This window comes from Scaptodrosophila lebanonensis, unplaced genomic scaffold, assembly GCF_003285725.1.
Source record: "Scaptodrosophila lebanonensis strain 11010-0011.00,11010-0021.00 unplaced genomic scaffold, SlebRS2 tig00000001-arrow-pilon, whole genome shotgun sequence".
Taxonomy (NCBI): Eukaryota; Metazoa; Arthropoda; class Insecta; order Diptera; family Drosophilidae; genus Scaptodrosophila; species Scaptodrosophila lebanonensis.
In genome coordinates, this window is record NW_022060529.1 from 17,258,810 (window position 1) to 17,286,705 (window position 27,896).

The 27,896-nt window shown below is 38.3% G+C and overlaps 2 protein-coding genes across 3 annotated transcripts in view; both read right to left on the reverse strand.

Moving 5' to 3' along the window:
• The window catches only part of LOC115622604 (nuclear hormone receptor FTZ-F1), a 62,882-nt gene extending 62,141 nt beyond the window's left edge, over positions 1–741 (reverse strand). The window contains exon 1 of the mRNA XM_030516606.1: positions 135–741. The gene's annotated coding sequence lies outside the window, so the exon portion shown is untranslated. The remainder of the gene's footprint in view (positions 1–134) is intronic.
• Positions 742–2,289: 1,548 nt separating this feature from the next.
• On the reverse strand, positions 2,290–27,671 carry LOC115621909. Of its 2 annotated transcripts, XM_030515744.1 has the most exons (6): positions 27,541–27,671; positions 25,535–26,569; positions 6,051–11,792; positions 5,851–5,979; positions 4,021–4,736; positions 2,290–2,966 (listed from the first exon to the last, which is right to left on the reverse strand). In XM_030515744.1, exons 3-6 carry the CDS (start codon positions 11,785–11,787, stop codon positions 2,757–2,759), a joined length of 6,792 nt encoding a protein of 2,263 aa, XP_030371604.1. In that variant the 5' UTR covers positions 11,788–11,792; positions 25,535–26,569; positions 27,541–27,671; the 3' UTR covers positions 2,290–2,756. The 2 variants fall into 2 exon arrangements, with proteins under 2 accessions (XP_030371604.1, XP_030371611.1); XM_030515751.1 differs by lacking the exons at positions 25,535–26,569; positions 27,541–27,671 and adding an exon at positions 11,968–12,029.
• Positions 27,672–27,896: the final 225 nt, after the last annotated feature.

The window sequence follows — 27,896 nt, forward strand, 5'->3', positions numbered from 1 at the left end:
CTGATTAATCTACTTGTACTTTATGGGATCATAGATACTTCCTCTCGTCTGTTACATACACTTCGACAATCTAATATACCCTATTAACACTTCGTATAGAGGGTATAAAAATTGCAGTTCTCGTCTAAACTCACATACACAAGCAGACACGCGACGCGGCGAGAGCGCACACACATATACACATATTTACTTGATGAGGTGTTGTTGTTGTTGGTTTTGCTGGGTATTTGCTTTTTCTTTCAGTTAGGCGGCTGCTCCAATTCTAAGGCTGCCCCAATACCTCGCTATGACACAACAACTGCGGCGGCAGCAGCAACAACATTTTGCATACACAGCTACATACACTCATACATATATACATAAATTGTTGCTGTGTTGCTATTGTAGTTAGTTTTGTGAAGATAATTTCACAAAAATTGCACATTTGGAAATGCCGAAATGAAGGCAATGCCAGCGCCGACGTCGACGCTGACTGCGGCGCGCACTCCCGTTATATGGGCTGGCTGCTGTTCACAAATATTAATACACATTTCACTTTTTAACACATTCTTTGCTTTTAAAGTTGCAGCAACAAATCGCGATGCCGCATATTCTCACTTTCATTACGCACGACACGCGTTTGGCCTCAGTATGCGTTTATTTTTCTTTTTTATGCGTATTAGATTATTGCTTTTTGCTCTATTTGTTTATTCGTTTTTCGGGAAAAACTATTCACGGAACACACACGCAAAAAATTAGGTCTGTAGGCCAACACGAACGGGAACACAGTAAGAGTGGCAAAGTTGTTGGCGTAGGTAGAAGAAGACGAAAGCGCACACGCACACAGTCGGACGGTCGGTCGGGCACAATTGCGTTTGTGTTGGTGTGCGCGCGGGGCCAAGGACGTGTAAAAGGCAGTCAGCGGCGACAAAATATTCTTGGCCTTTAAACGTGCATTTGAAGAACAAGGACGGCAATCATATGGTGCTCGAGAAGCTCTCAGCTGAAAGCACAGCCCCGTAAGCTTTCAACTGGCGGCCATTGTTTGTATTATTTACAGCGCCCTCTGTCGGTTTGCTGGTCGACCGTTGTTAGATTCAGTACGTCGCAGCATTGTTGATTTGTTATAAAATAAGAAGATTGTGGTTTAATATTTAATTCTGAGCCAGTTAACTCATGCAATGAACGCAAGTGAAAGGTAATAGCTTGGATTTACTTTAAATTATAGCCTTAAAGAGCAACCAGGCATGCCCTTTATATATCACTTTGTTTTCCTCACTTTTTATTAATATGTTGTATATAATTATGCACTTGGTTAGATCAACCTGTCGGGATCCCCTATTTCAACACTGAGTTATCAGGTTCTTTGAATATTTAACAACACTATGGAAAACGTTGCGTCAAAGTATGCCGTTCTTTCATAGCTTCCTAAAATTGTTTGGCAATGCGTTGCCAGTTGAAGTAGCTGCGTTGAGCAGTAAACAACCAAATTCGGTTGCCTTTTCTATTTTTTATTTATTTATTTTTTTGATAATTATTCGTTTATACAATTTTTTATTTCTAAAATGCTTTAAGTTCTTTGAATTGCTTTGGGATATCTCAGGAATCCATAGATTCTGCTCCGTTGCTTTTTTTATACGAAGATCAATAATTTCAAATTTTATATTTTATATATTCTATTTATGTTTTTTGTTTTTATTTCAATGTTTGATCTAAATTCGTTAAAATGATTTCGGTTGCATTGGAATATCTCAGGAATCCATAGATTTTGCCCCGTTGTTTTTTGAATTAAATAATAAAAAGTATTCAGATCGTGTTTTGTTGTTAAGAAAATAGTTTGCATTTCATTTTATTAATTATTACAATTAATTTAAATATTAAATTATTGAACATTGTTGCTGTTTTTTTCTTCACATGTACACCTATAAATTGCAAAAAAGTAATTTCATTATTTGTTTATATTCTTTTTTAAGTTATACAACTTACGAGCATATACATATTACATCAAAATTACAAACCTATCTGAAATTTGTTGTATGTTCTATTGTATAATAATATTAAATATTCATGCACTTTTGAGTGTTTTTTTTATTATGTACCTAATTTTAATATTTTGTATAGATCATCTTATAAGCTAATAATTTCATTTAAAAATACATAATACATAAATACGCCGTTCTCTCATTTGCCTTTTACTAATTTTTAATTCATTTATCGTTTTAAAACCATTCATTACACAATATCCCTAGAATTTAGCTGGCAATTTGTTCTACATATGCAGCCAGTGCCATCAGCAGTTTTTTTTTTTTGTTTTTTTTTTTGGGCGAATCCTTGCCTGCTCTTTTCATCCCTGCCCTTCTATATTCTGTTTGTTTTCTCTCTCTTGTTCCTTTTTGACTACAACACCAAACTAGCTTGATCTACTTCAGTTTTCTTTTTTACGATTACGCCCGATTCTTCGCCATCATTTTTGAGTGTGTGTATAGCACCTTTGTATCACTTTGCATTAGCTCTAATTAAAAAGACTTGTCTTCCAGACAAAGACGTTCCTCAACACTAACTAAAATATATGTATGTATGTATATGTAGATTTAGTGTTATATTTACTTTACAATCATATTCATATTCGTACTAATAGTTCATTATATCGCTAAAATATACATTTATAGAACATATGTATATGAAAGTTATTACAATCAATGCTAGTTCTCATTTAATCGCTAAAATGCTAAAATCCATTCATTGTCCTATTTCTTGTTGCAGTAATGCCGTTTGCTCTAAAATTTCATTAAAATGGTTTTAACGCCCAATAAATTCCTGACGCTCTCGTTGTATTTGATAAGCACAACCTTGGAGGCCCCCATATTTAGCTTCTCTCCAGCACAGAGCAGCTGCAAACAGGTCGCCTTTTCGAGAAAATCCGACATCTTGAATTCTCGCAGCAATTGCTTCTGTGCGGTAGCCAACGAGTTGCTATTCGGATAGATCTGGAATAGTGAAAGGATTAGTATTTATTCAAATTGGAATTAATAACTCATATTAGCGCTGGATTCGATTCTGTTTTATTTGTGCTTTAATATCTTCAACCAAACTAAATGATAAATCGAACTTAGTTTCTGCCCTTGTTTAAGCATCGATTGGATTGGATTATTCATGTAAAGCAATTGTTCAGATTCATTTCCATATATATTATATATTAAGCATAGATTTAGTGAAGCAACTTTGTTGCGCTTCTGATTGGTAATCAAAAAAAGGCAAAATAAGAAAAAAAAAAATAAGGCCATATTTTTCATTTATTTCTTAAAGAACAAATTCGTTTTCAAACCATATCTTATCTTCGAAACTTAAAAAAAAGTCCAGACAAACACAAAAAAATCTCAGCATTTAATCTATTCAGAAGATACTCAAGTTTGGAGTGTTCTTAATAATAGGTATGCCCAACAAATTTGTTTTAACGCATTTAGTAACCTGTTCTATATGCATATCTTCCGATAACGCTTTCCGACAAGTTTCTTTTGGAATTTTGTACCAAACATTTTGAATATTTTCCCATGGCTGTGTTTTGTTTTGGCAAACAGTCTCTGCGACTTCTCTTTAAATTCAGCTCAGAGGTTCCCTATAGGACTGAGGTCTGGACCTCTCAAGATCACACTACACTACTATAATCAAATAGTGAACAAATCACAGAGAAGTTTGCACTCATTCGTCTCGTAAGAATTTATTACAGAGCGCTTTCAAGATTTCGAAATAGATTTAGCAATAAAATAAATAAATAAACTTATCGCGGTCAACACCTATTCAATGATGCCTACGTCAATTCAATAATATATCTGTTTATCTATCTATATATATAATATCGATCGGAAAACTAAACGGAACCAGAATTAACGTCTTAACGTCGCCTCAACATTTACAAAAGATGGATACCCAAAGCAGAAATAGCGATATTCGAAATTAAAAGTAAAATTATTTGAAATCTAACTTTTCAAAGACATGTTTCCAGCTTATTCTAATATGTATGTATATTAGGGCCAATCTTACCTTATTTAGCAGCGTGTCCTTTGACTTGACTTTAAGTAAATTGCACAAATCATTCAATAGTACCCATTTATCACTGCCCTCGTCTTTGAGCAAGTACAGTGGTGGCAAAAGCACATCGGCCTCTTCAAATTCAAAAATATCACCGTTCAATTCGTCCGCGTCTGTGTTGATCGCATCATCTTCATTCTCATACTCAGCAGTATCTTTATCATTAGCTGGCTTCTCATTGTTATTATCAATTACTTCATTCTTCAATTCATTCTTGACATTCACAACGTTCGTTTCATCGTTTAGCTCATCGTTGTTTTTGTTATTATTGCTATCCTGATCTGTTTGTTCTAATTTCACCGTTGATGCCATCAGCATCATTGTCTCTGTCTCCTTCTTCGTCATCGTCGTCATCATCGTTGTTGCTGCTTCTGCTCCTGTTCCTGTTGCCATTATTGCAGTCTTTGTTGCACTTGTCTCCCCATTCTGTTTTATTGTTGCCATTGTCGTCGTTAACATCTCCCTGCAGTCAGCTTTACAATCATTATTGCCGCCCGATATCAATCCATTATTATTCCTGTTATTAAAGTTTGTTGAATTTATTTCCTTCTTGCTGCTACTGCTGTATCTGCGTTTGCGCACTTTCTTTTCTCTACGTAGAGCTCTGCTCATATCACATGCTGTTTTCGGTACATTATCAAATATATCATAACCATTTTCAGTTTTATCTGTGAATATAAAATGAAGTTAAAAATTGTCAAAATTCAAGTTATAATAATGATAAATTATAGCACTTCTATTGATACCACACCAAAACGCATTCAAAGACGGGACAACCTGTAGCCAAAGTCTCTAAAGGTATATATAGATTGTATTCTTAATCGATATGTCGAGACAAATCGATCTGGATTCTACGTAGGACTTTCCTAGTCCTTATGAAACACTTGTTTATTTCATTTCCATTCCACGGTTACAGAATTTTGTCAATACTGTCCATAATTCCTAAGCTACGAGTAAGAAAGTAAACTTCGCATAACTATTTTTCTATTTATTTCTAGCTTTATTTTAAATTTTAACCAATGTTAGACTCTTTCGACTGTAATATTCTTTCTTGTTTGATCGGTTTAAGCTGCTTCTTGAAATTCATATTGGGTTTATTTATATTGAATATGAATTACAGTATTACAAAATGAGAAATTCGACCCACAAATGGGGAAAATCAGCAGGCAAAGTTTATTGAAATGTTCTTTCATTTGAGACATTTCAAGACAGCTGATGAACATATCTTTCTTTATCTTTTACCAAAAGTTTTAAAACATTTTGTGTTATAACAGTTAAACAAAAGCTCTTAGCAATAAAATAATAATAATAAAGAACTAATCCAGTTTCTAATAAATTAATAAACTTTATCGGCCCAGAAGCTCGAAAATAGGCAAACAAGCACGGAAAAAATGTATTACCAAAAACTTGTCTAATGTTAAAAGGTTAAGTCAACATCCACGATAAGTCGTACCTTATTTGTGTAAATTCTCCCTACGCATGTTCTAGAAAATTGAAAACCACAAAAGAATTATATTGTAAATCTATTAAGAAAAAAACAAAAATATTTCATCCCAGGGGCACGGGTTTTTGCATCGATTTTTCCTATGACAGTATTTAAAGCAGATATAATTATATACGATTGTATCGGCCTCGCAACCTTCGGTTAACGATTTGAAACAGCATACTTTTTTGCTTAACTGGAGTTTGTGTGAGTGTTTAAATTTAAATGGAACTTTGAATGCATTTCGTCTTAGTAAGCTTCCTTCTCGAATACTGATTGTATTCCCGACATGAGCTCACCAAATATTTCCCAGGGACCCTGCAGGATCATTGGCTTGATGTCAGCGGCTACACTTTGAGCATCGCTCAGATGGGCACGCAAAATGTTGCGCATCAATTTGCTTGAAGCTAGCATGAGCGGAGTTTGGCCTGCCACCGGAAAGATCAGGAGAGTTTTGTTTGTCAATATGTTATTTTAGATTATTCGAATTCGAACTTACCTGAGTACGTTGCCAGCAACGGATCAGCACCATAGGACAGCAGCAGACGCACCACCTCCTCGTGATCATTCTCGATGGCGCCATGCAAGGGCCGTATGCCCGACTGTGCAGCTTCCGAGTGATTGGCTCCAAACTGCAGTAGGACGCGTGCAATCTCGAGACAGCCCTGGGTGCACGCCTCATGCAGTGGCGTGTAGCCAGCATTATCTTTTTGATCGGGGTTCATGCCCAACCGGTCTAGGCAGTAGACCACCACATCGATCAAGCCCTGACGTGCCGCCTTGTGCATCGTGCTCTGTCCAACACCCTTGTTGAGCACCCATTTCTGTATTTCGCGATACACATCCGCCTCAGTTTTGATCTTAGGCGGCAAATGTGAGCTGCCGGCAATGGTGCTGTCTGTATCCTCCAATCGTTCATCGACAGTTAGGGCAGTGGCGACACTTCCCACTCCTCCAGCGACTGGTCCTGTGATAAGACCCGTACTGCTGTTTTGGTCGCAGTTACTGTTGTTCGCCCCAGTTGGGTGCCCATGAGGATTTGGCCGCTTCTTCTTCCGTATGTAATCGAAACCGGAGCTGCCCTTGCGTCGCAAATACTTGCGCTTGTGCGGGCAATGAGGCGTCGTTGTCTTCTCAGCATCGTGGTTCTGTTCACTGTTGATGTTGTTGTTCGTTGTCTGACGCCTGGCCAACTTATTATTGTTGGCGCTCACAATGCGATTCATTTGCTCAAGGAACTCCTCGTACTTTTGATAGCTGAGTGCGCCCTCCTGCTGTGCACATTCCGGTGGTGCCGAAGCGGGACGTTCGGGACCGACAAATATTTCGCGTATAATTTCGCGACGTTGCTGTAATTTGGATTCCGTGCGTGTTTTGCTTTGCAGCACCTTAGTGTCGAAGATGCTGAAGTGCCGTTTGCTCAAATCGCCCGCCAAATCGGAGGAAGAAACCGTGTTGGCCCCACTTGGTGTGGGCGGCGGCAAAGTCGTCTCATGCGGTTGATCATAGAGCGAATTGGAAGCGGAGGTTTGTGACGTCTCACTGTAGTTGTGCAGCGAAGTGGTCGTTGTGGACGTCGTCAGTATTGTCGCACTGGAGTGCATTGTTTGCTTAAGCGGCTGAGTACCGCCATTGCTCGTAACGCGCAGATGGAGCACATCTATGATGGATTTGGGCGTGGTTGTCTCTGTCTGCTTCAATGCTCGCGGCTTGCGTCCGCGATTGCTTTTGAAGCACGCTAGCTCCTGGCTTAAGTCTCTGCGCTCCAGGTCGGGCAAAGAGGAGGCAACCCCTGGCAGTTTTTGAATACCTCCACCATTGGAATTGTTCAGTTTGTTAATGGAGATCAATCGATGGGGTATCTTGAGTGCAAGCTTATAACGGTATTCCTCCAGATAGAGCTGTTGCTGTGGCGAACTATTTTTGGTGCCGGTTGCATTGATACCGATCTTACTGGAAGTCTTACGTCCATTGGCAACTCCACCGGCCGTAGGTACACCGCTGGCATTCTCAATCCCCCGCTTGTTGCGCAGACGCGTGCACATAATTTCCTTTTTATCAGCAACTGTCTGGGCCGCAACCATTTTTCGAACATACTTTCGTTTGATCTTCGTCGTAGAGTTGCGTATGATCTTGTCATTGCGGAGGACCTTGCTATTGGCCAATTGCAATTCGAGCTCCTTCTTGCGCTTGGAACGCGTCATGGTGTTGAGCGCTATACGCGCTTTAAGGGTGCTTCGTTGCTTGCAGACAGTTGCCTGTTTGGGTTTGGCTTGGGATCCTTCTCTACGTTCCTGCTGTGGCTTCTGCTTCTTGTCCTTGTTTTCTCCATCTTTCTTGTGCTGCTTCTCCTCTGCTCCGCTGCTGCTGCTGCTACCACTCGCACTAGCTTCACTTTCCTTTGCCTTGGCTTTTCCCTTAATCTTTGCATATTGCACATTGTCCTTTAACTTTGTTGATACCTTTTCTAGTCGTTTTTTGGGCTTAACATCTCCGACAGAGGCATCACTGGAGTTATCCTGCTCCTCATCGCTGCTCTGCTCTTCACGCTTCACTTTCGCATCCTGTACTGTGTTCTCGTTCGTTGTTGGCGACGTTGGTGTCGTGCGGCGCGCCTTGCCTTTGCGCATCAGCAACGGCTTCTTCTGCCTTTCAGTCTTGCGTTTGTGAAGCTCCGTTGTGTCGCTCTCGGAACTGCTACCTTGTCCCGCTGATGGCGCCAGACGTGCTGCAATCCGTTGCTCCTGCTGCAGACGCTTCTTCTCACGCTCCGTCTTGCTCAGCTTCTTTTGCGTACCGCCCATGAGCAAGCCATTTGTATTGGTTGTTGTTGTTGCTGTGGTTAGTTGTGAGGCAGCTAGTGTAAATGAATTACTTGTGGCCGGCGACTCCACATCAAACGCCAGCGGTTTGCACTTCAATATGCGCGCCACAGGCAAATCATCCTCGCTCAACTCCAACTTGATGCTTATTGGAGTCGGCGATAATGGGGCGGCCGCTGAAGCAGGGCTGGAATGCTTTGGCAGCACCACTTTGGTCAGCAGCTGCTCGACAAGATTGTTGCAGGCATTGCCCCAGTCCAGCAGGTTGCTGTTGAAGGGCGACACATCTTCCAGGCCAAGATCCACACAAGGAGGCGTCAGACTAGTGGTTGAAAGTGCATTTGGCAGAGTAGATGGCAGTGGGGGCGCTGGCTCTAGCTTAATTTGTATGTTATTGGTCAGTTGATTTGCGGTGGTGGCTGGGCCGATAGGGATGCTTGGTGTGGTTGAGCTTGCTGCGGCCAGTACGGGCGGGGTAAATGTGAAACCCTTTAATTCGGCCTTGGTGCGTATGCGTTGCTCAGTCTTGGGGACAACAATTGGCGTCGTTTCCACCACACGCAACATGGATGTTGATACCGGCAGCGGCGTCGACGTCGGTGTGGGTGTAGTTGGTGTAAGCGGCTCCTGTTTACAGCTAAGCGGTGGCGTCACAATAATGCCACCTCCAAGGGAAGCTCCATGAGGCGTCTGCAGCTGCAGCTTGGAGGCCAACGCTTGTTCGTTGAAGGCAATGACCGGAATTTCGGCGGCACGCACCACTGTGGATGTGGACGTCGGTGGTGGCGCTTCACAGCGTGTTTGCTTGGCCGCAGCAGCAGTTGCCTGATTATACTCTGCCAGATGGCGTTTGCGTCCCAAGTAGTTGGGATTGCTGCTCGGATGGTGCGGGCTAGGCGTGGCGGGAGGTGTGGGCGTTGTCGTTGACGGTAAGGCTTTAGGCAAAGCCATGATGCTCGTTTCCGGTGGAAGCTGCTCGCATGCCAGTAATTGTCGCTTTGCATACGGATTCGTTTCAACCACACTGGGTCGAAGCTGTTGCACCGATTTTATGACCAGGGCGGGTGCAGCAGCCGGCGGTATCGGCACATGAGAATGCGTATGCTGCTGAGCGCTGTAGCTACTGCTGGGGGCCGTGCGTATAACTGCTGTGGGATTTGCAAGCGGTGTCGGTTGTCCCGAAAGTGGTGGGGTACCGCGTGTAGCTGCTGAGAAATTCGGCGTGATGTCAAAACGTGGCAGTCCAGTGCCACCAATTATGCCAGTTGCACCACCACCACCACCACCACCACTGCTGCTGCTGCTGCTACCCACTAACGGTTTGTATTCCGTCAGAGGTCGCTGGTATTTGTAGTCCGTGGAATCGGCAGTCTGCTTGACCGTCCGCATGGAGAGATCCAGTGGTGAGTGTGCCGATGATTGTGGCGCCTGTATGACGGGGGCGGGCAAGGGTGCTGGCATGGGCGCCACTAGTGGTCGGCAAGGCGTCTCCATGTTGAGCGTTTTCTTAATGATCTGCAAATTCATCTCCTCTTCGCTGGCCGTATTCCGTTTAAGCATGTCATTGATGAGGGCACGATAGTTGGGCTTGGGTGCCGGTGTGGTTTTCTTTGCTCCGACTGTTATTGCGGGCGCTACTGCGGGCGGCAATCCCATGGGCCGTTGCTTAGTGGACGAGGGTGGAGCTTTCGGCTGACAGCAAATGTCCGGACCATGTGGATACACCTGCAATGTGGAGTAGTTGGCCGTGCTGGGTGCCGTTGGTGGTGGCGTGTGCGAGTATAGCGTTGCAGGCGTAGGCGAGGCTACTGTGGCTGCCGCTGGGGAGGGCGAACCATGATAGTAGTATGCAGAAGAGGAGGAACTGGCCGGCAGTCGTGTTGGCTGCGTGGGCGGTGCTGGCGGTGGAGGCGTGGGCGTGCCATGCTGCTGCAACAGCTTCCCATATTTGGTGGGGTAGCCATGTGGTGCAGCGGGCGAGCTCACACGTTGCTCCTTGCAACATGCACTGTCCGAATGGGGCGATGCATTGTAGGGATTGTGATAGAGCGAGGCGCGCGCCGTTTGTGGAACGCTGAGTACCGCCGGTAGCGCATGTTCCGGTTCCATCTTCACGTAGCTGGCAGTTGGTGGCGCTTGCTTGCTGCCCGTGGATGCAGTGGGAGCGCTGGGCGTACCACCGTAATGCGCATAATGTGCTGGGCTAACTGCGACGGACTTCAACTGCGTCTGCTGCCCGTAATAGCTACTACTGCTGCTGTTACTGCTGCTGCGTCCGCCGTAGTTCGCTGGGGGGTGACTGGCCTGCAGGGATCGTCGATAATCCAAGGTGGGCGGTGGTGCTTGCGCCGGCGTCTCACGCACATATTTCTCAATGGCATTGTGCACGGTGGTCTGAAACTTTTCCGTACTAAACTGTGGCATTGGCATATACAGACTCTGGTGATGCGTAGTCGTAGACGTGGGGGGTGGTGGCGCAGGCGGCGCAGCTGGCGGTGGTGCGGCTGCAGCGGCAGCTCTGCGTTCGGGCGGCTCATAATGCTGTGGACATTTGCGTCCGTAGTTGGGACTGGGTTGCTGTTCGCCCGGCGCCATAAGCGCATTGCTCGGATTAATCACATGATCGAGGTCATAGTTCATCGACATGCGTGGCGGCTGCTGTGCCGGCGGATAACTAACCATCTTGGCACTGGTCGCCACTGTAGGTACTGAGTATTTGACATCATCATAGTAGCGCTGCTGGCTACCATTTCCGCTACTACCGCTGCTGCTGCAGCTGCTAATTGCACTTGGACGCCCTTGAGTATGTGAAGGAGGCGGTTGATTGAGCGACATATTGCCGGCCGGCTTGCTGTTGTAGTTGTAGCCTCCCCTATGCCCTGGGGACTGATCCTCTGGCGGCCAGTAGCCTGTGGCATTATTTGTTGTCGTGTGTATATACATGGGACTGCTGTGGTGACGTGGAGCGGGTCCTGGGATAGCGTTTTGCGTTTTGTACTGCCAGCTCTGTGATGGTGGTTGTTGCTGCTGCTGCTGATGCTGCTGTTGTTGTTGCTGTTGGTGTTGGTGTTCCACCAGCAACGTTGCCGGCGTCGTACTCGACTTCTTGCTTGGCAAATCTCTATTCGAGGTGTAGTACTGTGAATGCGGATCTCCCAAGCCACCGCTTCCACTGCCACCAATCAATGCAGCACCTGCCGGTGGCAGAGCAGATGCCGCTTGCCCAATTGTATTCATCAGGTATATGGCACGCGAGCGTTCCTGCTCGGCGGCATTGTAACCACCGCTGCTGCTGCCAGCCGGCTGGTGGAGTGGTTGCTGATGATGCGCATGTGATTGCTGGTGGTGCGGCGGATGTGGCAATTGATGTGTCTGATGATGCGTCTGATATTCGTGATGTCGATTCGGATCCATGGTGGCTACAAAAAGAAAGAGAGATCAAATTTGTAAGTACTTGTATGTAGAATATTTCTAACAATAAGAATCCACAATGATGTATAGATGTTGTATCATTCTTATAATAACTACTAATAAGTGGTATTTCAACTGAATTTATTAGAATAAAAGCAAAGCAGGAACAGCAATTAAGATTACTTCTGTCTGTGCATTATTAATTTTTTTTATATGCCAAGTAAAACTACAGATTTAGGCAAATTTAGTTATGAACTACAAAATAATGAAGTAGACCGATTTAATGGAAATTCTTGTATTGTTTAAAAAACCTCCAATATATTTTGCAATTTTTTTGAGATAGATTTTTATTTTTTTGTAGTAGATATAATAAGTTTTTCGATTGATTTCAACCACCATATTATAAGTAGTATGTTGTCAAGATAGCTATCTTGAAGAGAGATACGATTCGGTTCGAATCCATCAATAACGTCTGAAAACAGCCACGTGTTTAAATGTTATCTTTAAAGTGAAAGAAAGTTTTGCAAAATCCGCCAAGTAACTATGAAAGCATTATAATATAGTGATCCCACAGTTACAAATGATCAGCTTAAAGAAATAAGAAACCAAGTGACAGCTTTAAAAGTAAGCTATAAAATTGACTGTTTTTATCGTTTACATCTCGGTTGACAGATTAAACTCAATACAAAGATACAAAAATCAATTTTATGACAATTTACTAATAAAACAATTGGCGATCAAAAAGATGAAAGGTTTCTCCTACTGATCAGTTGGTATAAGAACTTATTAAAGTAATCTCGCAGAACAGTTGATAACCTAAGAATATTAAAATCCTTTAATAAGTTTAAACGATAGCGAAGACAGTGAAACCGTTTTATATATTATATATTATTTTATATATCGAAACGAACTTTTTTTAATAATTCACAATCGAACTAACACATCTTGTTAGATGATGATGATGATTGTTTTAACTAATTAAAAGAAACCATCCCTCTAGAAACTCAACAACCTTTAAGCACTAATTATATTTTTAAATAATCGAGTTTATTATCAAATGGTCAGAAACATTTAAAACAAGTACAAAAGCTAAAGTCGGGTGTCCCGACTTTGAAATACTACATATGATGTGTACAATAATTATACAAAATAAAAAAATTAAGAAAATTAAAAAAAAAAATGTTAGATCGATTTTACCCATCATAGTGAAACTTGGCATACGGACACATTTGGGGGTATTTGCAAAATGTTACTTCGAAATTCGAAGAACCCCCATAGGGGGGAAGTGGGGGGAACCAAAAAAATAGAACAAACTCGTATAGCGTACACACATAAGGCATCTTTGTGCAAAATTTGGCGTGTCTATCTCTTATAGTCTCTGAGATTCAGGTGTTCATACGGACGGACAGGCAGACAGGCAGGGCTAGATCGACTCGTCTCGTCATGCTGATTAAGAATACATATACTTTGTGTGGTCTGCCACGCCTCCTTCTGCCTGCTACATTTTTCAGCTCCCGCAAACCTAATATACTTCTGTACATTTTAAATATACTTAGATAGTAGCAAAACAGCATACAAACTCTGCACTGATTTCAACTTCGCAGACAACTTAATAGGAAATAATAAAAAAAAAAAACACTGGACTATAGTCGTGGAAATCTGTATGCGTGAAAGCTTTTGTAGTACGTATTCGATTTGTTTGAGTTTATAAGAAAATGGCATCAGAGTCCACGAGTAAATCAATATAAAATTGAATCTGCACGTACGTGCTATGCTGAAGCCCTTATTAATACAATTATGTGCTGTACTTATGTTCGAGTGCGATGTATGAACTACTTTTTCTTGGGAAAAATCGAGATATAAATAAAACACCAAGCCCCTATATACTCGTACATGTGTCCATAATATAAGTACATACACATTCACTTATGTACTATATACATAGAAACCTGATTATGACTAATTTGCTTAACAGGAAGGGCGACAGCAACGAAAAAAAAAGAAGAAAAAAGCCAGCAAAAAAGTAAAAGCTGCCTGCTTCTCCACCTCCACCTCCTTGCAAACAACAACAGCACAACAAACACAGCCCAATTTTGTTATTATAATTTATAATATGCATACAGACTATGTATATAGATAAGCTCGAATTTGCTCCGCAGACGCTCAAAGCTTAACTGTAAACCGCTGCTCGTGTCGAGTTTGGAATTTCAGCCAAGCGTTTAGGCAGCAGACGATGATAGGCTTCTTTACAAGCCAAAAGCTTTAATGAACGCGTGTTCTTGCCCAGTTAACATAAAACAGCAACATCAACAACAATAACGTGTGCAAGTGCTAAAAAGTTATCAGTTAAAAATTATATATCTACATACATACAAGTACGTATGCTTAATTCCTATGACATGGGAACGTTTTAAGTGCCCCCCACAAATGGCAGCTGAAAACGGAGACTCACGTGTTGCTGATAAAAAAGAAACTACACATTTAAAAAATAAATAAACCACACGCATACACAGTACAATTATAGATATGTACATATAATATAGTATAGTATGTGTATGTATTTATAAATCACACTCTTTTCTTAATTGTGCAGCACCAACAGATAAAACATTAAACAACGAGGCGCCCTCGAAAAATTGCAGTAATAATTTCAATATAAGCATATAAATAAATAAATAAAAACAAAGCAAAATAAATAAACAGCAACACAACTACTATTTCAGTGAAAAATTTCAATTTGCGACGCAGCAGCCCCCAAACATATTAGAGATGATTCTGTTTATTGTTGTTGCCATGGTGTTTTGTGATTTGTTGTTGTTGTTTTTGTTGTTGCTATTACTTTTGACTTTTTGTTTAGCCAGCTTATTCAGCAAATATGTACACGTATGTATGTATGTATGTATGTATGTGTTTTCCATCAATTTCATTTTATTTCGGCTTTTTGTGTGTGGTGTCGAAATTATTGCGTCGCGTGTAGGCGGCATTAGTCGACAGCAGACAACGTTAATTGTCGTTTGTGTTTGCAATGATTTAACCGATATGAGTACGGAGTTATAGACAAGCATGGGCAAACTGAAATATACACATAAATACATATATATGTATACGTGTGTGTACATATGTACATGCGAACGTACGCTTGTATTGACAGACGAAAAGCAAATCGTACGCTTCGTTGATTCGAAATTATAACTCATTTACTTAAAAAAAAATTGGGTTAGCATCTAATAACTAGCTCAGCTGGCGCCTACTTAATTGGGGGTTTTGGATATTTTTGAAAATATATTAAACAATTTATTGCTGGCTAATAAATGATTAATATTTGCGTTTTAAAAATATATTAGACAAGGGACCAATGTACATACATATATACCAATCTGCAATTTTAAGAAATCTTGCAGGTGCTCCTAGATTTGTAACCAACTTCCTAATTTACAAAGAATTGAATATAAATTAACCCTTTGCATCTCGAAAATACTTACATACTTGTAAGTATTGCCTGGACATGATAACTTACTGGCACTCTAATTATTAGATAATTAGATGCGTCTAAAGAAATCTCATATTGTGGACCTCCCACACAGTGTGAATTAATCTGTATTAAAGTTAAATATTGTTTGAATCATAATCAATACTGCCACGCTTTTCGTGTTTATAAAATTTGTTGAGTCACTTGACTGACTGAAAGTTCAAATATAGTAGACTCCTATAATAAAACAGATATTTCCTAAAAACCCCACAAAAATTATAAAATGCAAAATTCTTGATTCATATTAATAAAAATATATAAAAAATACAAAATACCTAATGGTTTATAACGAAATGAAATTTTCGGAACGGAATTATTATTATTATTTATCTCAAAAATGAATCGACCTACTAAGAATAGACAGAGCATCTTTTATAAAGCAATCTTACGAGAATATTAACAATAGCGCCAGCATGAATCAGTAATACTTTACTAATTATAACAAATTAAAGCTAATTAACTAAAACCAACCATATATACGAGTATAAGTGCGTCAAGAAACAAAAATAGAAAATAATTTGTTTTTAAATTATAAATATACATACATATGTATATAGCGGTTAAATAGGGCAGAACATTTTTCAGCTGCAATGCATTAAAAGCGAAATATTGGGAGAAATATCGAACAGTCATTTTAACATAAGTTTTTTGTCTTTATGTTAAAAATAATTCTATATTTTATTAACAATCCTAGTTATGGGGTTTATATTACCAAAACCACAATAAATTGTTACTTCATAACCATCTTGTATGACAAAAACATTTTGTTATAAGTCTATATACTTTGTAGTCGTATTAAAAAGTCAAACAACAGTTACTTAAAGCATCGGATGTTGTAACAAAATAAATATAAGATGCAAAAACCATTGATTGTTGGCACAATATTTGTAATTTACTTTTACTTTGCGCACAATTTGTTTTTGCGTTTTACGCAACACTTTTGCAACAACAACAGTTTCACGTTTAATATACGAAGGCAAACCGAAATGTTTCTAGGCTGGCTATGATACAATAGCTTAAAAAAATGTGTTATTTTTGTTTATCAACACAAAACATATCTCCCAGCGATGCTTCCACTTTTTTAGCCCCGCCAAAAGTAGTCGCCGTCCTGCACTCTAAGGTGGTTGTTTACGAAGATAATGGCCCTATGCTCCTGTAAGGAGGGTGCTGAAGCAGTTCAAAGGAATCTTCATGGATTTTTTCCATGGCAACTGCTGATGTATGGAATGGCGCATTTGATCAAAAACGAGCAAATGGGGCATCCAATGTGCCGAGAGCTTTCTCATGTCTACGATAACTCTCAGGTGACTCCCATCTTGAGTTTAGCTGCCCGGAACCTAACGGTTGCAAATGATTTCCACTAATATCGACTTAGTTAATCGATTGTTGAACGATAACTATAATATCGATATGACTGATATTTTAGCGAAAACACAAAGGATGCCTAAAAACAATTCTAAAGTTTGGTTAGTGCAGGAGGTCGTCTTCATGACCCGTCTAGATTACAATCATTTCAGACTTCCTTCGTATGCCGTAAATATTCTGAAAATTCTTATATGTGGGTTTTTTTTAGTTTTTCTTCCACTTGCTTTTATATTTGAATAATCGAATTAGATTTCATTCATTGGGCATCACAAGTGAATCTTGAACAATATCACATACATAATATTTTTAATATCAACCTTGCTATTCTACTTATTATTGATTCAACAATTTCAGATAATTTGATCTAATTTCCCAGCCATTGTTTGGTTAAGAAACTAAAAAACTTTAAGATATAAGTAACAATAATCAATATATACTTGCGTTTGTATTAAATATAATTTGCTTTATGAGTCAACTTAAACATTATATACTTGTATGTATTTATGTATATATATGTATATATGAAGATGGTGTAAATTATTCAATTTTGACGCCGCACGATTTATTATTTTTTAACGCCTTTGTTTCATTTCAAGGAAGTAATGTTCTTTTTTAAAGCTTTCTCTCAAATGCTGAACAGCACTTTCACCTTATTGATATTAAAGCCGTTAAATTCCTACAAGTAAATACGATTTCTGGCCAAAATATGGGAGGGAAAACTGGCATGATCTAACTACTGATACTACTTATCAAAAATTATTACGAAAGCCCAGATATTACATACATTTGTAGTTAAGAAGGCTCTTTAATGTGATTTTGTTCTGCAGTCACTATCTAATCCAGTAATGATTCCCAAAGTAGGGGAAAATAAAACTTTGGCGTCATCATCTTACTCAACAAATTTAATATTAATCAGGTTATCATCCATTCATGCCATCAATAAATCAGGTGCAGAGCCACAGAGATTTGGATTGTATTTAAACTGCAGAATTTTTGTAGACACTTGACTGTGTCTGGCTAGTTGGTATAAAACCGAATCAACTCAACTCGAAATACGAATCCATAATTCGGCTCATTCGACTTGCATGATTTGTTTTGTTGGAGTTGTATTTAACCAGGAGCCGAAAATTTGAAAATCTTAAGCCGTGTCAGAGGTTGGACGTTGAGTGCTGCGCCTGCTTAATATGGTAATAGTAGGCCGAGAAGGCCACTATGTATATAGCCTATGCAAATTTTAATAATTGAAAGTGAAACTGTCTCTTTTAGTATTACAGCCGCCGATGAGACGATCAAATATTGGAAGTAGGAATAGAAATACATACAAGACGCTTGGCTAATCAACATACTCTTTATATTTTTTTTGGCTCTCTCTCCAATGATGCCTCTCCATATACCAGGACAAGCGAAAATTGGTATAATATTTATATTTATACTTCGCCATTGTCAGCAATTGCTTCGTTTTCTTGCACCCACTTCTTTTGCTCCCTTCCTTCCACACCCGTTCGCAGGCTGTTGCCAAGCAGCTGAAGCTTATTTTGAAAGCAGCCAACAAAAGTTTTGCGAAGCACACTTTATTATGCCATTTGCATTTGTGTACACATTTCAATTAGGTTTTGACTGCAGACAAACAAATAAAATAAAATACAGACAGCCATACATACAAGCCATGCATATGTACGTATGTATGGTATGTCAATATGTACATATGGTTGTATTTTAAAAACATTAGCCAAGAGAGCAACAGCAACGGCAGCAGCGCAGATTGTAGAGGTCAAGGCTATGCCTGATACGTGAGCGCGCCAACAAAAAGTGCAACAAAAAATCAACAGAAAAATGAATTAAAAAAAAAAAAAACATGAAACAAAAGTTAAGTGTGACGCATTTTTATTTGTTATTGCAAATGATATAAATACGAAGAGCCGACGGTATTTACAGTGAACGGAACGACGTAAGAGCACAACGAACTTTCTGAAATGAGAAATTATAAAACAACAAAGCGTCTAAGGCGAGACACAGGGAAGTGCGGCAGAGGCGAGAAGCAGGCAACAGAAACAAATGCCAAATTAAAATGCTAAATAAGCGCGAAAAAGAAACGAAGAGGGATGGGGAAAGATTCATGCACACTTAACAACAAATAAATACATACATATACGAGTAGTATGTATAAAACAAGCGGCAATGATTGAACGTAATTTTGTTTCATTTTGCTCACTCGTCGCCGTTGGCTTACTCGCCAAGGCCAATTGGATTTATGAAATTTGCACTTTTATGCACTTTTTGAAGCAGCACTCTCTTCTTGGCTGCACGCACATTAATGAAAGCAAATAAATTAAGCAGAATATTTAGCTAAAAATTATCAACGCGTGTGTTTCATTTAAATAAATGACTTAAAAATAGACACAAGAAGCGCGCACATTAATTTTCATTTTTAATTTTGTTTGTTTGATCATAAATTTGGAAGCAGCTCTTGGGTGGAAAAGCGAACGAATTTTTGTAAAGCAACAAAAAGTAGGCGACAACTACAAACGACGAGCGACAAATAAACGAATCAACCAACGATCAGCTGTCGTTCACGTCGCTGCTGCCCGTTTGGGGGCCAACGGCACGAGTGGAGCTGTAGAATTTATGTCGCCTGTTCTTATTGTTGTTGTTTTTGTTTTCGTTCTCGGTGTTGTCGTTGCCGTTAATGTGCGCACAAAATGTTGTAATAACTACAACAACAACAAACTGGTGTCCAAGCAACGCAAATACATACGTAAGTATGCGTGTATGTATGACGTTCGGACAGATGTTCTGTTTCAGTCGTACGCATACATACATACATACATATACACGTACATTTCGCTGCTCTTTTTCTCTGTTTGTGTTAACGCGCAAAAAACAACGCCAAGATGATGACAAAATCAAATACACATATACAATTACTTACACATGTATGGTTGTATGTAAAACAACAACAAGAGCGCCTGTAAACAATTTAAGATAACGCAATGTCAACGACTGTGTTGTCCGCCCCCCAATCGCTCCGCTCACTGCTAGCTACATTCATTCGCTTTTCATAACACGCGCTCTGTCGGCAGCGACCGCGACACCGACACCGACAGAGGCAGCGACTGCAACTGTGGCTGTAACAGGCAGCGGTTACTTAAACGCCACCATCATTTATCGCAGCAACGTGCACACGTTTTCATTTTATTTATAACGAATTATTCGAATTGCCCCTAGTTTTGTTGTTAATGTTATTTCAATTTATTAGCATTTTGCTTTTGTTGTTGTCAGTGCTCTGTTGGTTTTTCATTGCCGCCTTTGCTTGGCTTTGCTCCACGAGTGGCAATTTGTCAAACAACAATTTGTTAATTGTTGAAATTATAAGTATCCAACTGAATGAAAGGCTATCTTTATTACTTTTTTCGCTATTGTGAAAGAAACTGAGTTAAAAGTGCTTTGTTTAACACAATTTCGTCCACAATTTTACAATCTAATTGTAATAAACAAAATACCGTTAAAGACGCATCTTTTTAGCTATCAGTCTCTAGACAACCACAACTATCAATCATAGTCTCATCCCTTTGCTGTCAATACAAAAAGACCTCCAAATCGCAGCGCCACTCCTCAAGACCTAACCCAAACACTATCAATCATGTGAAATCCTTGTATCTAAAGGTGTTGAAAAGGCTTGAAAGTTGGTAAGAATAAATTACTTCGTACTCGGTCAATAAGGACCTTTAATTAAAGTTGTGAGTTAATAATAGCTGGCGGCAGGTAAGAGTTATATTGACCAACATACACTGCTTCGTCGCATGCACACTTTTAATTACACCTTTAACTACTTATCAGAAATCTCGTAAAACAAATAACCGCTTAAAATTAGGTAACGCTTACAATATCGACCGCACTTCATATAAATAACGCTAGCACTGCCATTTGTATATTAAATATATTATATTATGAAATAAAACTAGCTAGATTAACTTTTATTTTACCGTAAATGTAGAATTCATATAACTAAGTATGTATGTATATAAGGAATATTTGAAACATTTAGCTTCATAAAAAATATGCCCCACATTCCCACCACAGATCCAATTTTCCAGCCACCTCAGCCACCGTTTGCTTCATCTCAGATCGCACTTTGAAAAACATTGAGTTATGAGTTTTTGCACTATTTCTAAGAAAAGCAAATCTATAGAATACAAATAAAAGTTATCAAACCTAAAATCGTGGTAGCAGTCATGGCTAGAAACAACCATGTTAGCTTAGTAATTGTAACTTTAAGCTAACATTATATAACAGCTAACAATATACCATATAATAATAAGATAGACATATCACCTTTCTCGTCTTAAGCTTATGGGATTTACAGCAACATATGGAGCGTATCTGTCAAAATAGTTCATTAGATATATACTAGTATTTATTGACTTGTAGAGACTTGTTTTTAATTCATGAACACATTAGCTTTCTATAAATTTATTCTGTCGACGTAAAAGCTTCAGTTATATTTGTATCTTCTGAGCAAAGAAAGCGCAAAAACAATCAAACAAAATTACAAATAGATATTTATCACATCCCCTTCGACATTGCGAGGGAATTTTATTTGCAGTCCGTTAAAAGTGTCATTAGAAACAAAAAATATTAAAACACAAAAATAATTATAAGCAATACACAATCAACAGTAAATAGGCGAGGGAATCTTCTACATAATTATAATTAAGTGCAATTAGATTACATGAATGAGAAACTGAAAATCTAAATAACATATAATTATGTAATTACATGGAATATAAACATAAAACAACCAATGACATATGATTAAATTTATTTCCTAAAGAATACGCAGCTAGTCGCGTAGTCCAGGCAGATATCTCTTGTGGCCCTAGTTTATTATCCTCTGCTTTTTATTAACAACCTTTCATACAAGGAATTTATCGCTGGCGAACTAAAAGCACATACAAATAGTCGCCTGTTCATTCTTGAGTCGCTTTTGAAAAAATAAAGACCTCATAGCAAATCAGTAATTAATGTTCATCAATAGAAAATCCGTCTAAACCCACAACGTTTCCAAGTTGGCAACTTGTGCTACGATTTATTCGTAAAAGTAAGAAATATCGTAAGAGACATTGGGCCAATCATAAAAACCAGGGAAAATAAATAGAGAAAAGGTACTAAGGCACCAAATTAATCAATTATTATAAAACAAATCATCACTTGAACACCGAATTAAAATAATTACTATTGTAAAAAGTACATTTCGAGATCCATTGCCCCAACTCGAACATTTCTCGTTTTTGTTTCTCGTTTAATGATTATAGTTTAATTAAATATATATAGATTTATGTGCTAGCTATGGTAGAAAAACTATTCATTATTTTTCACACGGCAGCTGAATATGAAACTCATTTCCATAGCAGGTAGGGTAGTTGACATGAAAACCTAGTTGTAAGGCAACAGGTGTTGCCTTAGGAATGCAAACTGTTCACATCTAATGGCTTCAGCACACACAAACACACTTAAATGACAAATCCATAAATTATTTAAGTTTAAATTTCATTTAGATATACCAGAATACAAATATATAGGTATGTATAAGACTTTACGTTTCAATTTTATGAATCATTCAATTTTTTACAGACATACACGAACAAAATTTATGGTTTTTTTTGGTCGTTTTTGCAAGCAAAACAGAAAACTTTCCCGGTGTCCAGTGCTAGTAATTCAAACTTGAAATTGTGACAAAGGTTTTCTGTTAACTCAGCATGCTATTTGGACATTGAAGGGTGTGCGCGTGTGTGTGAAAACAGATAAGCGCTGGTGTGTTAAAAATAAACTTGCCAAAAGGGCAATAGTAGGTTGAAGGTCTGTCGAAATATGTAGGAAAAGTAAAATTATAGTACATATATACATATACATATCTATGTATAATAAAATTATATATTTAGATAGGCCTTTTAGAGGTGAGTTGCTCACCTCTGTTTTAGTATGCGATAGAAAATACAGACGGATACAAATTAGTGAATAAAGTTTGTACGGGAATTTTGCTTTGTCATGCATTGTAAAAATATCTGTCATATTTGGTGTAAAAACCGCATTACAGCAACACTACCTAACTAAAACTACCCATAATAATTCGAAAGCGACGCCAATTGTTGGGCATTTTGTTTCCGGTGTTAGCTTTAATGCAAAAATGTCGCTCCAAATTTTTGAATTTCCAGCAACTCACTGGCTACTAAAAATTCTGTATAGAAGCAAATTCTTGTTTAAAGACTACCTGACCTAAATGTGCCTAATTTTGAATAGAAAACCAACTTACCAAATGAAGTTTCAAATGCCTTTTAGGCGCAGCCACAAAGTTGTATATTTTATAAACTCTTTTAAATTTGCTTTTTTATTGACATAGAGATGTGGGCTATTTATAGAATTTTTGTGAATGTGAAAGTCATCCAACCAAGTTTCGCTTGAGAAATGTGTGAGCTGCTTGTTGGTAAAACTAACACCTTTATGCCACTTTTTAACTGTTTTCAACAAACACTTCATTGAATGCATTCATGCAGCATATATTGATTGCACACCAAACATTTAAATCTATTTTCAAATCAACGAAATCGCTTCAATGTTATGTTCTGCTTAATTCAAAGCAAACCGGTTAAATGTTTCGAGCTCAGTAAAAACAAAAAGAAACAACAACAACAACAAAAAGAAACCGTTTAAGCGTACAATAGGCGTAGATACAACAAAGTCGACGACGACGGCTACAACTAATTATCAACCTCAACGAATCGCGCACAGCTGTACAATTCAGCTCGTTCTTCGTTGTTGTTGTTGTTGTTGTCGTGGGCTCTCAAACGAAGCAAGCAACAAACAAATACGTACGAACACACGCACATACAACTACATACACATATAGACAGAGACAAACCGACACATTGACAAACATTGTAAACAGTCTTGTTATCAGAGAGCTAACGCAGCTGATTTGAAATTCCAGATTAGCCCGCAGGTAGAGTGAAAAGTCGAAAACATTACTATTCATACATACTTAGATACTACAAATCATGTCATAGTAGATACATAGCTATGTATATGTTTAAAAAATAGTAATGAAATGAACATAAAATTCTCTTTCATCGATAACCGCAGTTCTCGCACTGCAAAACGTGACTTTATGGTGAAACGGATTTAGTGATAAGAGAAATACGAGTTAGGAGCATGTGGATCGGGCATGAGTATGAATGAACATGCGAGTAATGAAAATAAAGCAATCTCAATGCAAAAGGTAAAAAACTATCTGAGCAGCATCGCTCAATTTCAAAAGAAAATATGCACTTTTCATTCAAATTCCACAGATAAATTATTCCTAATGTATTAAAAAGTATTCGGAAATCAGTATCAATGAAACTTTTAACAGTTGTCTTAGCAGAAGATTATATAATAGATTTAAATGTGTCTTAATGAGAATAAAGTGGGCTCAAATTCTTGGTAGAAATACAGCAACATCTCTCAATTTCAAAAGCAAATTCACACTACTTCACCCTACTATTATATTGAAATTTTATTTAGAATTCTTAATCAATGTATTGCTATGAAACGATTGGTGAATTGTTAATAGAGAATGCAACAAATTTAAGTTATTTAAAAAACCTGAATTATAATTATGGTTTGTGGAATTAAAAAAAAAAACAAAAAGAGAATCTGTCTCTTAGTTATTGGTACTTCTCGTTTAGTTTTCCAATTAAATAGATAAAACCAACATAATCCAAGCATAAAATCGAATTTTCTGATAAAGTATCAAAGATAAGTAACAAAAGGGAATTCTTGCCATTCATAAAAACAGCGTTGTTGGGAAAGTGTTTTCAATTGTGGAAATGGAGTTTGTACAACATGAACTATTTTAGAAACCCTAACATATATCTTTTGTGTCTCTTTTATTGCATTAAAAATAATTGGTTAATTTTTATCGCAGATGATGACAGTCATCCATCATCCATATCTGTGCCAATATGTCATAAAATCGAATTTCAAATCCAAATTATGCTTAAATAAGCCTTATGTTTTAATCTTGATTATAATTTTTTTTTTACAGATTATAGCTTTATATTTTAAAATATTGATATTGATTTCAACAACATCGTTTTAAAGCAAAATTCCTTATCTTTTTTCTGAGGTGCACATTATTATTACAAAACATTAATATGTATTGCAATAATTGTATTAGAATGTATTGACAGCACTACTTGTTGATTTCTTAAAAAAATAAATAAATTCCGTATTTAATAGATACAATCTTTTTCAATTTCACATTTTTGTTTTCATAAGTTTTAGATCAATGAAAATTTCTAGCATATCTAAAAATTGTATTTTCTTTCGAAAAACCAGACAGAGTTTGCTAAGTTTTAAGAGACAAAAGTGAAATGACTTTACTCCTTTAAATGAATAAGTACATAGTATGAATTCTTGAATTAAAAAGCAACAGCTTAGAATGTTAAAAGGTTCAACGAAACTTTCTTTCATGGCATTGCTGAAGGCCATCCATATACAGACATACAAACATACATACATGCATATAATCGTATAGAACATTGATACACCTGCAGTCGTTCGTATTTAGAAATAAAAACCTCACTTGGACAAATTAATTAAAGCACGCTTATTAGATTTCTTGCTCAAGCCTACATTTTTTTGCATATTTTAAATTGAAACGTGTTTAAAATTCATTAAAAAATAAATTAAAGAGCACATGACAACATAACAGAAGAAGGCGAAAACAACAACACTAACTACATACATAAACACATACATGTCGTACGTCCATACATACGTACTTCATACAACAAAAGAGCGTAAAACGCAAAAACTCACCTCCAAAAATTTAAATAAAAAACGCAGCGTGCGCTGCTTGGCTGGGGAGCCCTTGAAATTTGTTCAATTGTAAGGCTGAGTGCGCCGCCGGCCCCCTCCTTTCCGACTGCTATTTATGCTGATGTTGCTGCTCTGCTGCGGCGCTGCTATTGCTATTGCCTGGCCGAGACTTTGGTGCGTGTGACGTTGACACCCACGCGTTGCTTTTGTTGTTGCTCTTTACTGTATTGTATTGTCTCTATTTGTGTGTGTGTGTGTGTTTGTGTGTTGTTGTTGGCTTTTATAAAACTTTTGACAAGACTTTTACTGTTATTTCACGTTACGTTTTGTGTAACCAGCACAACGCGTACGTTTCACTGTTGCTTTTGTTGTTGTTGTAATTCCTTTTAGCATTGCTTTTCACTTGATGGTTTGGGATGACGATGATGATGACGACGGTGGCGGCGACAGCAACCGCTATACTTTACTTTTTTTCTCACACACTTTGCACACAACAAACAGACATACATACACACATGTACGAAAAATTTCTCGCGCAGCAACTTTTTTCTTCATTCAATATACTACATATGTATGTACATACAAACATACATACACATGTATGGTATGTATATGAAAAACCAGTATTTGCCTTCTTTCACTTATTTCAAGAAATTGTTGAATAACGGTTTCTGCGGCTACGGTTTTGAATTTGTTTTGTTGTAATGAATTTCACTTTGCTTTCGCGTGTTGCTTTGGTTGTAGTTGTTGTTGCTGTTACATTTGTTGTTGTAGTTGCTGGGGCACGCTGGCGATGCGGCATTGTTGTTGTCGTTGTAGTTGCAATAGTTGTTGCCGCCGCTACGCACCCTGTATTTTTTCTTTCTCGTTTTTTTTTTTCTTTAGTATTTTGTGAAATTTTTGCCGACAATATTATGAGAAACCTGTCCTGCAGCAAAGTCGCTGCCGCTGCTGCAACACTGCTGTGGCAGCTTGTTGTTGTTGATGTTGCACATTCTCTTCATTTTGTTGTCTCGGGGGGCTGCATTTTGTACACTTTTTGAAAAAAGAAGCGAAAGCGGATAATAAACACATTTGTTTCATTTACATTTTTTTTGTTTGATATTTAAAATATCTCACAGAATTTGCTTGCATTTTATTTTTAAAACAACACCACAGCAGTACAACATCAAAACTCACACACATAAATGCAATGCATACATATGTATGTGCATAGTATGTGTTATAAACGACGACGCAAATATTCCAAAAGAAAAGTATGTGTTTGGTTTTGTTTTTGTTGTTTTAAGCAACGTTCATTGCCACACAGCACACACACACGCGCAGACAATGCTGTGCGCTGCTCTTCACGCCGTTATGCGGCGCGCGGGCGAAGGCAGAAGCAGAACCAGAGGCAGAGGCAACGAGGTTTTATTCAAGGGAACTTCATTTCAATACTTTAAGAGACGCAGACGTCGACGTCGCGTTGGAAACAAAGAAAATTTCACTTGTCTCGCGAAAACAATTTGTATGTATATGCCAAATACATACATATATATATATATATATATTGTGTATACACCTCTACATAAATACTTATTATGTACATACATAAGTATTAGTACATATGAAAGTTGGATGCAGATACTTATTGGCTGCGCTTCTGAATGTCAGAATTCACATTAAAAAAGACATATTACTGACTATGCCATTTGATTTGAATCATTTACATACATAAACAGCACACAGACAGTGAGACGACGAACAAACATACACACAGACCGACTGTCAGACAGACAGAGAGACACACTACGCCACGCTATGCGCTGACACAATTACAAAACTGTCGCTCGTCCGTCCGTTGTCTGCCCGACGCGCAAAAAGTTTTCTACTTTTGAGACTTCTTTTTTGTATTTTACACACATTATTATTATAATACACTTCACTACATTTGGTGTGTTGTTGTTGTTGCTTTTGCTGTGCTGCTGTTGCTGCTTTTGCTTGCTTTGCTGTTGTTGTTGGCCTACTTTGTATATGGGGAATTTTTGTTGTATTTCTTTTTTTTATTTTTTGTTTCTGCTCAGCACACACAACGACTGCGGCGACTGCGAGACTGCTACGAAAACGTCGTTGAAATTTCACACGCGTTTTATTTTTTTATCTTTACGTAAAAAAGAAACTTTTACAAATTGCTACTGAATTGATTGCACTTAGTTTAGTTATAGCTACTATTTAGCCTCCGCTTATAGATTATTTTTTCTTTATATGTATACGTTTAGGTGATTTATATGCGTGTTATTTTTGCTTTATATATATTTGATTTTGTTATAAAAAGAAATCACTACTACTTCAAAAAACGAGAGACGAAGAAGTCTGTGTGTGT

Bases quoted from the DNA above. Each gene is read 5' to 3' on its own strand.
- LOC115621909 (XM_030515744.1), bottom strand. From the start codon at position 11,787: ATGGATCCGAATCGACATCACGAATATCAGACGCATCATCAGACACAT. The intron at 5,980-6,050 runs GTAAGTTCGAAT...TTCCGGTGGCAG, and splicing joins GTTGCTGGCAACGTACTCAG to GCCAAACTCCGCTCATGCTA. The intron at 4,737-5,850 runs GTGAGCTCATGT...TTATATTCACAG, and splicing joins GGGTCCCTGGGAAATATTTG to ATAAAACTGAAAATGGTTAT.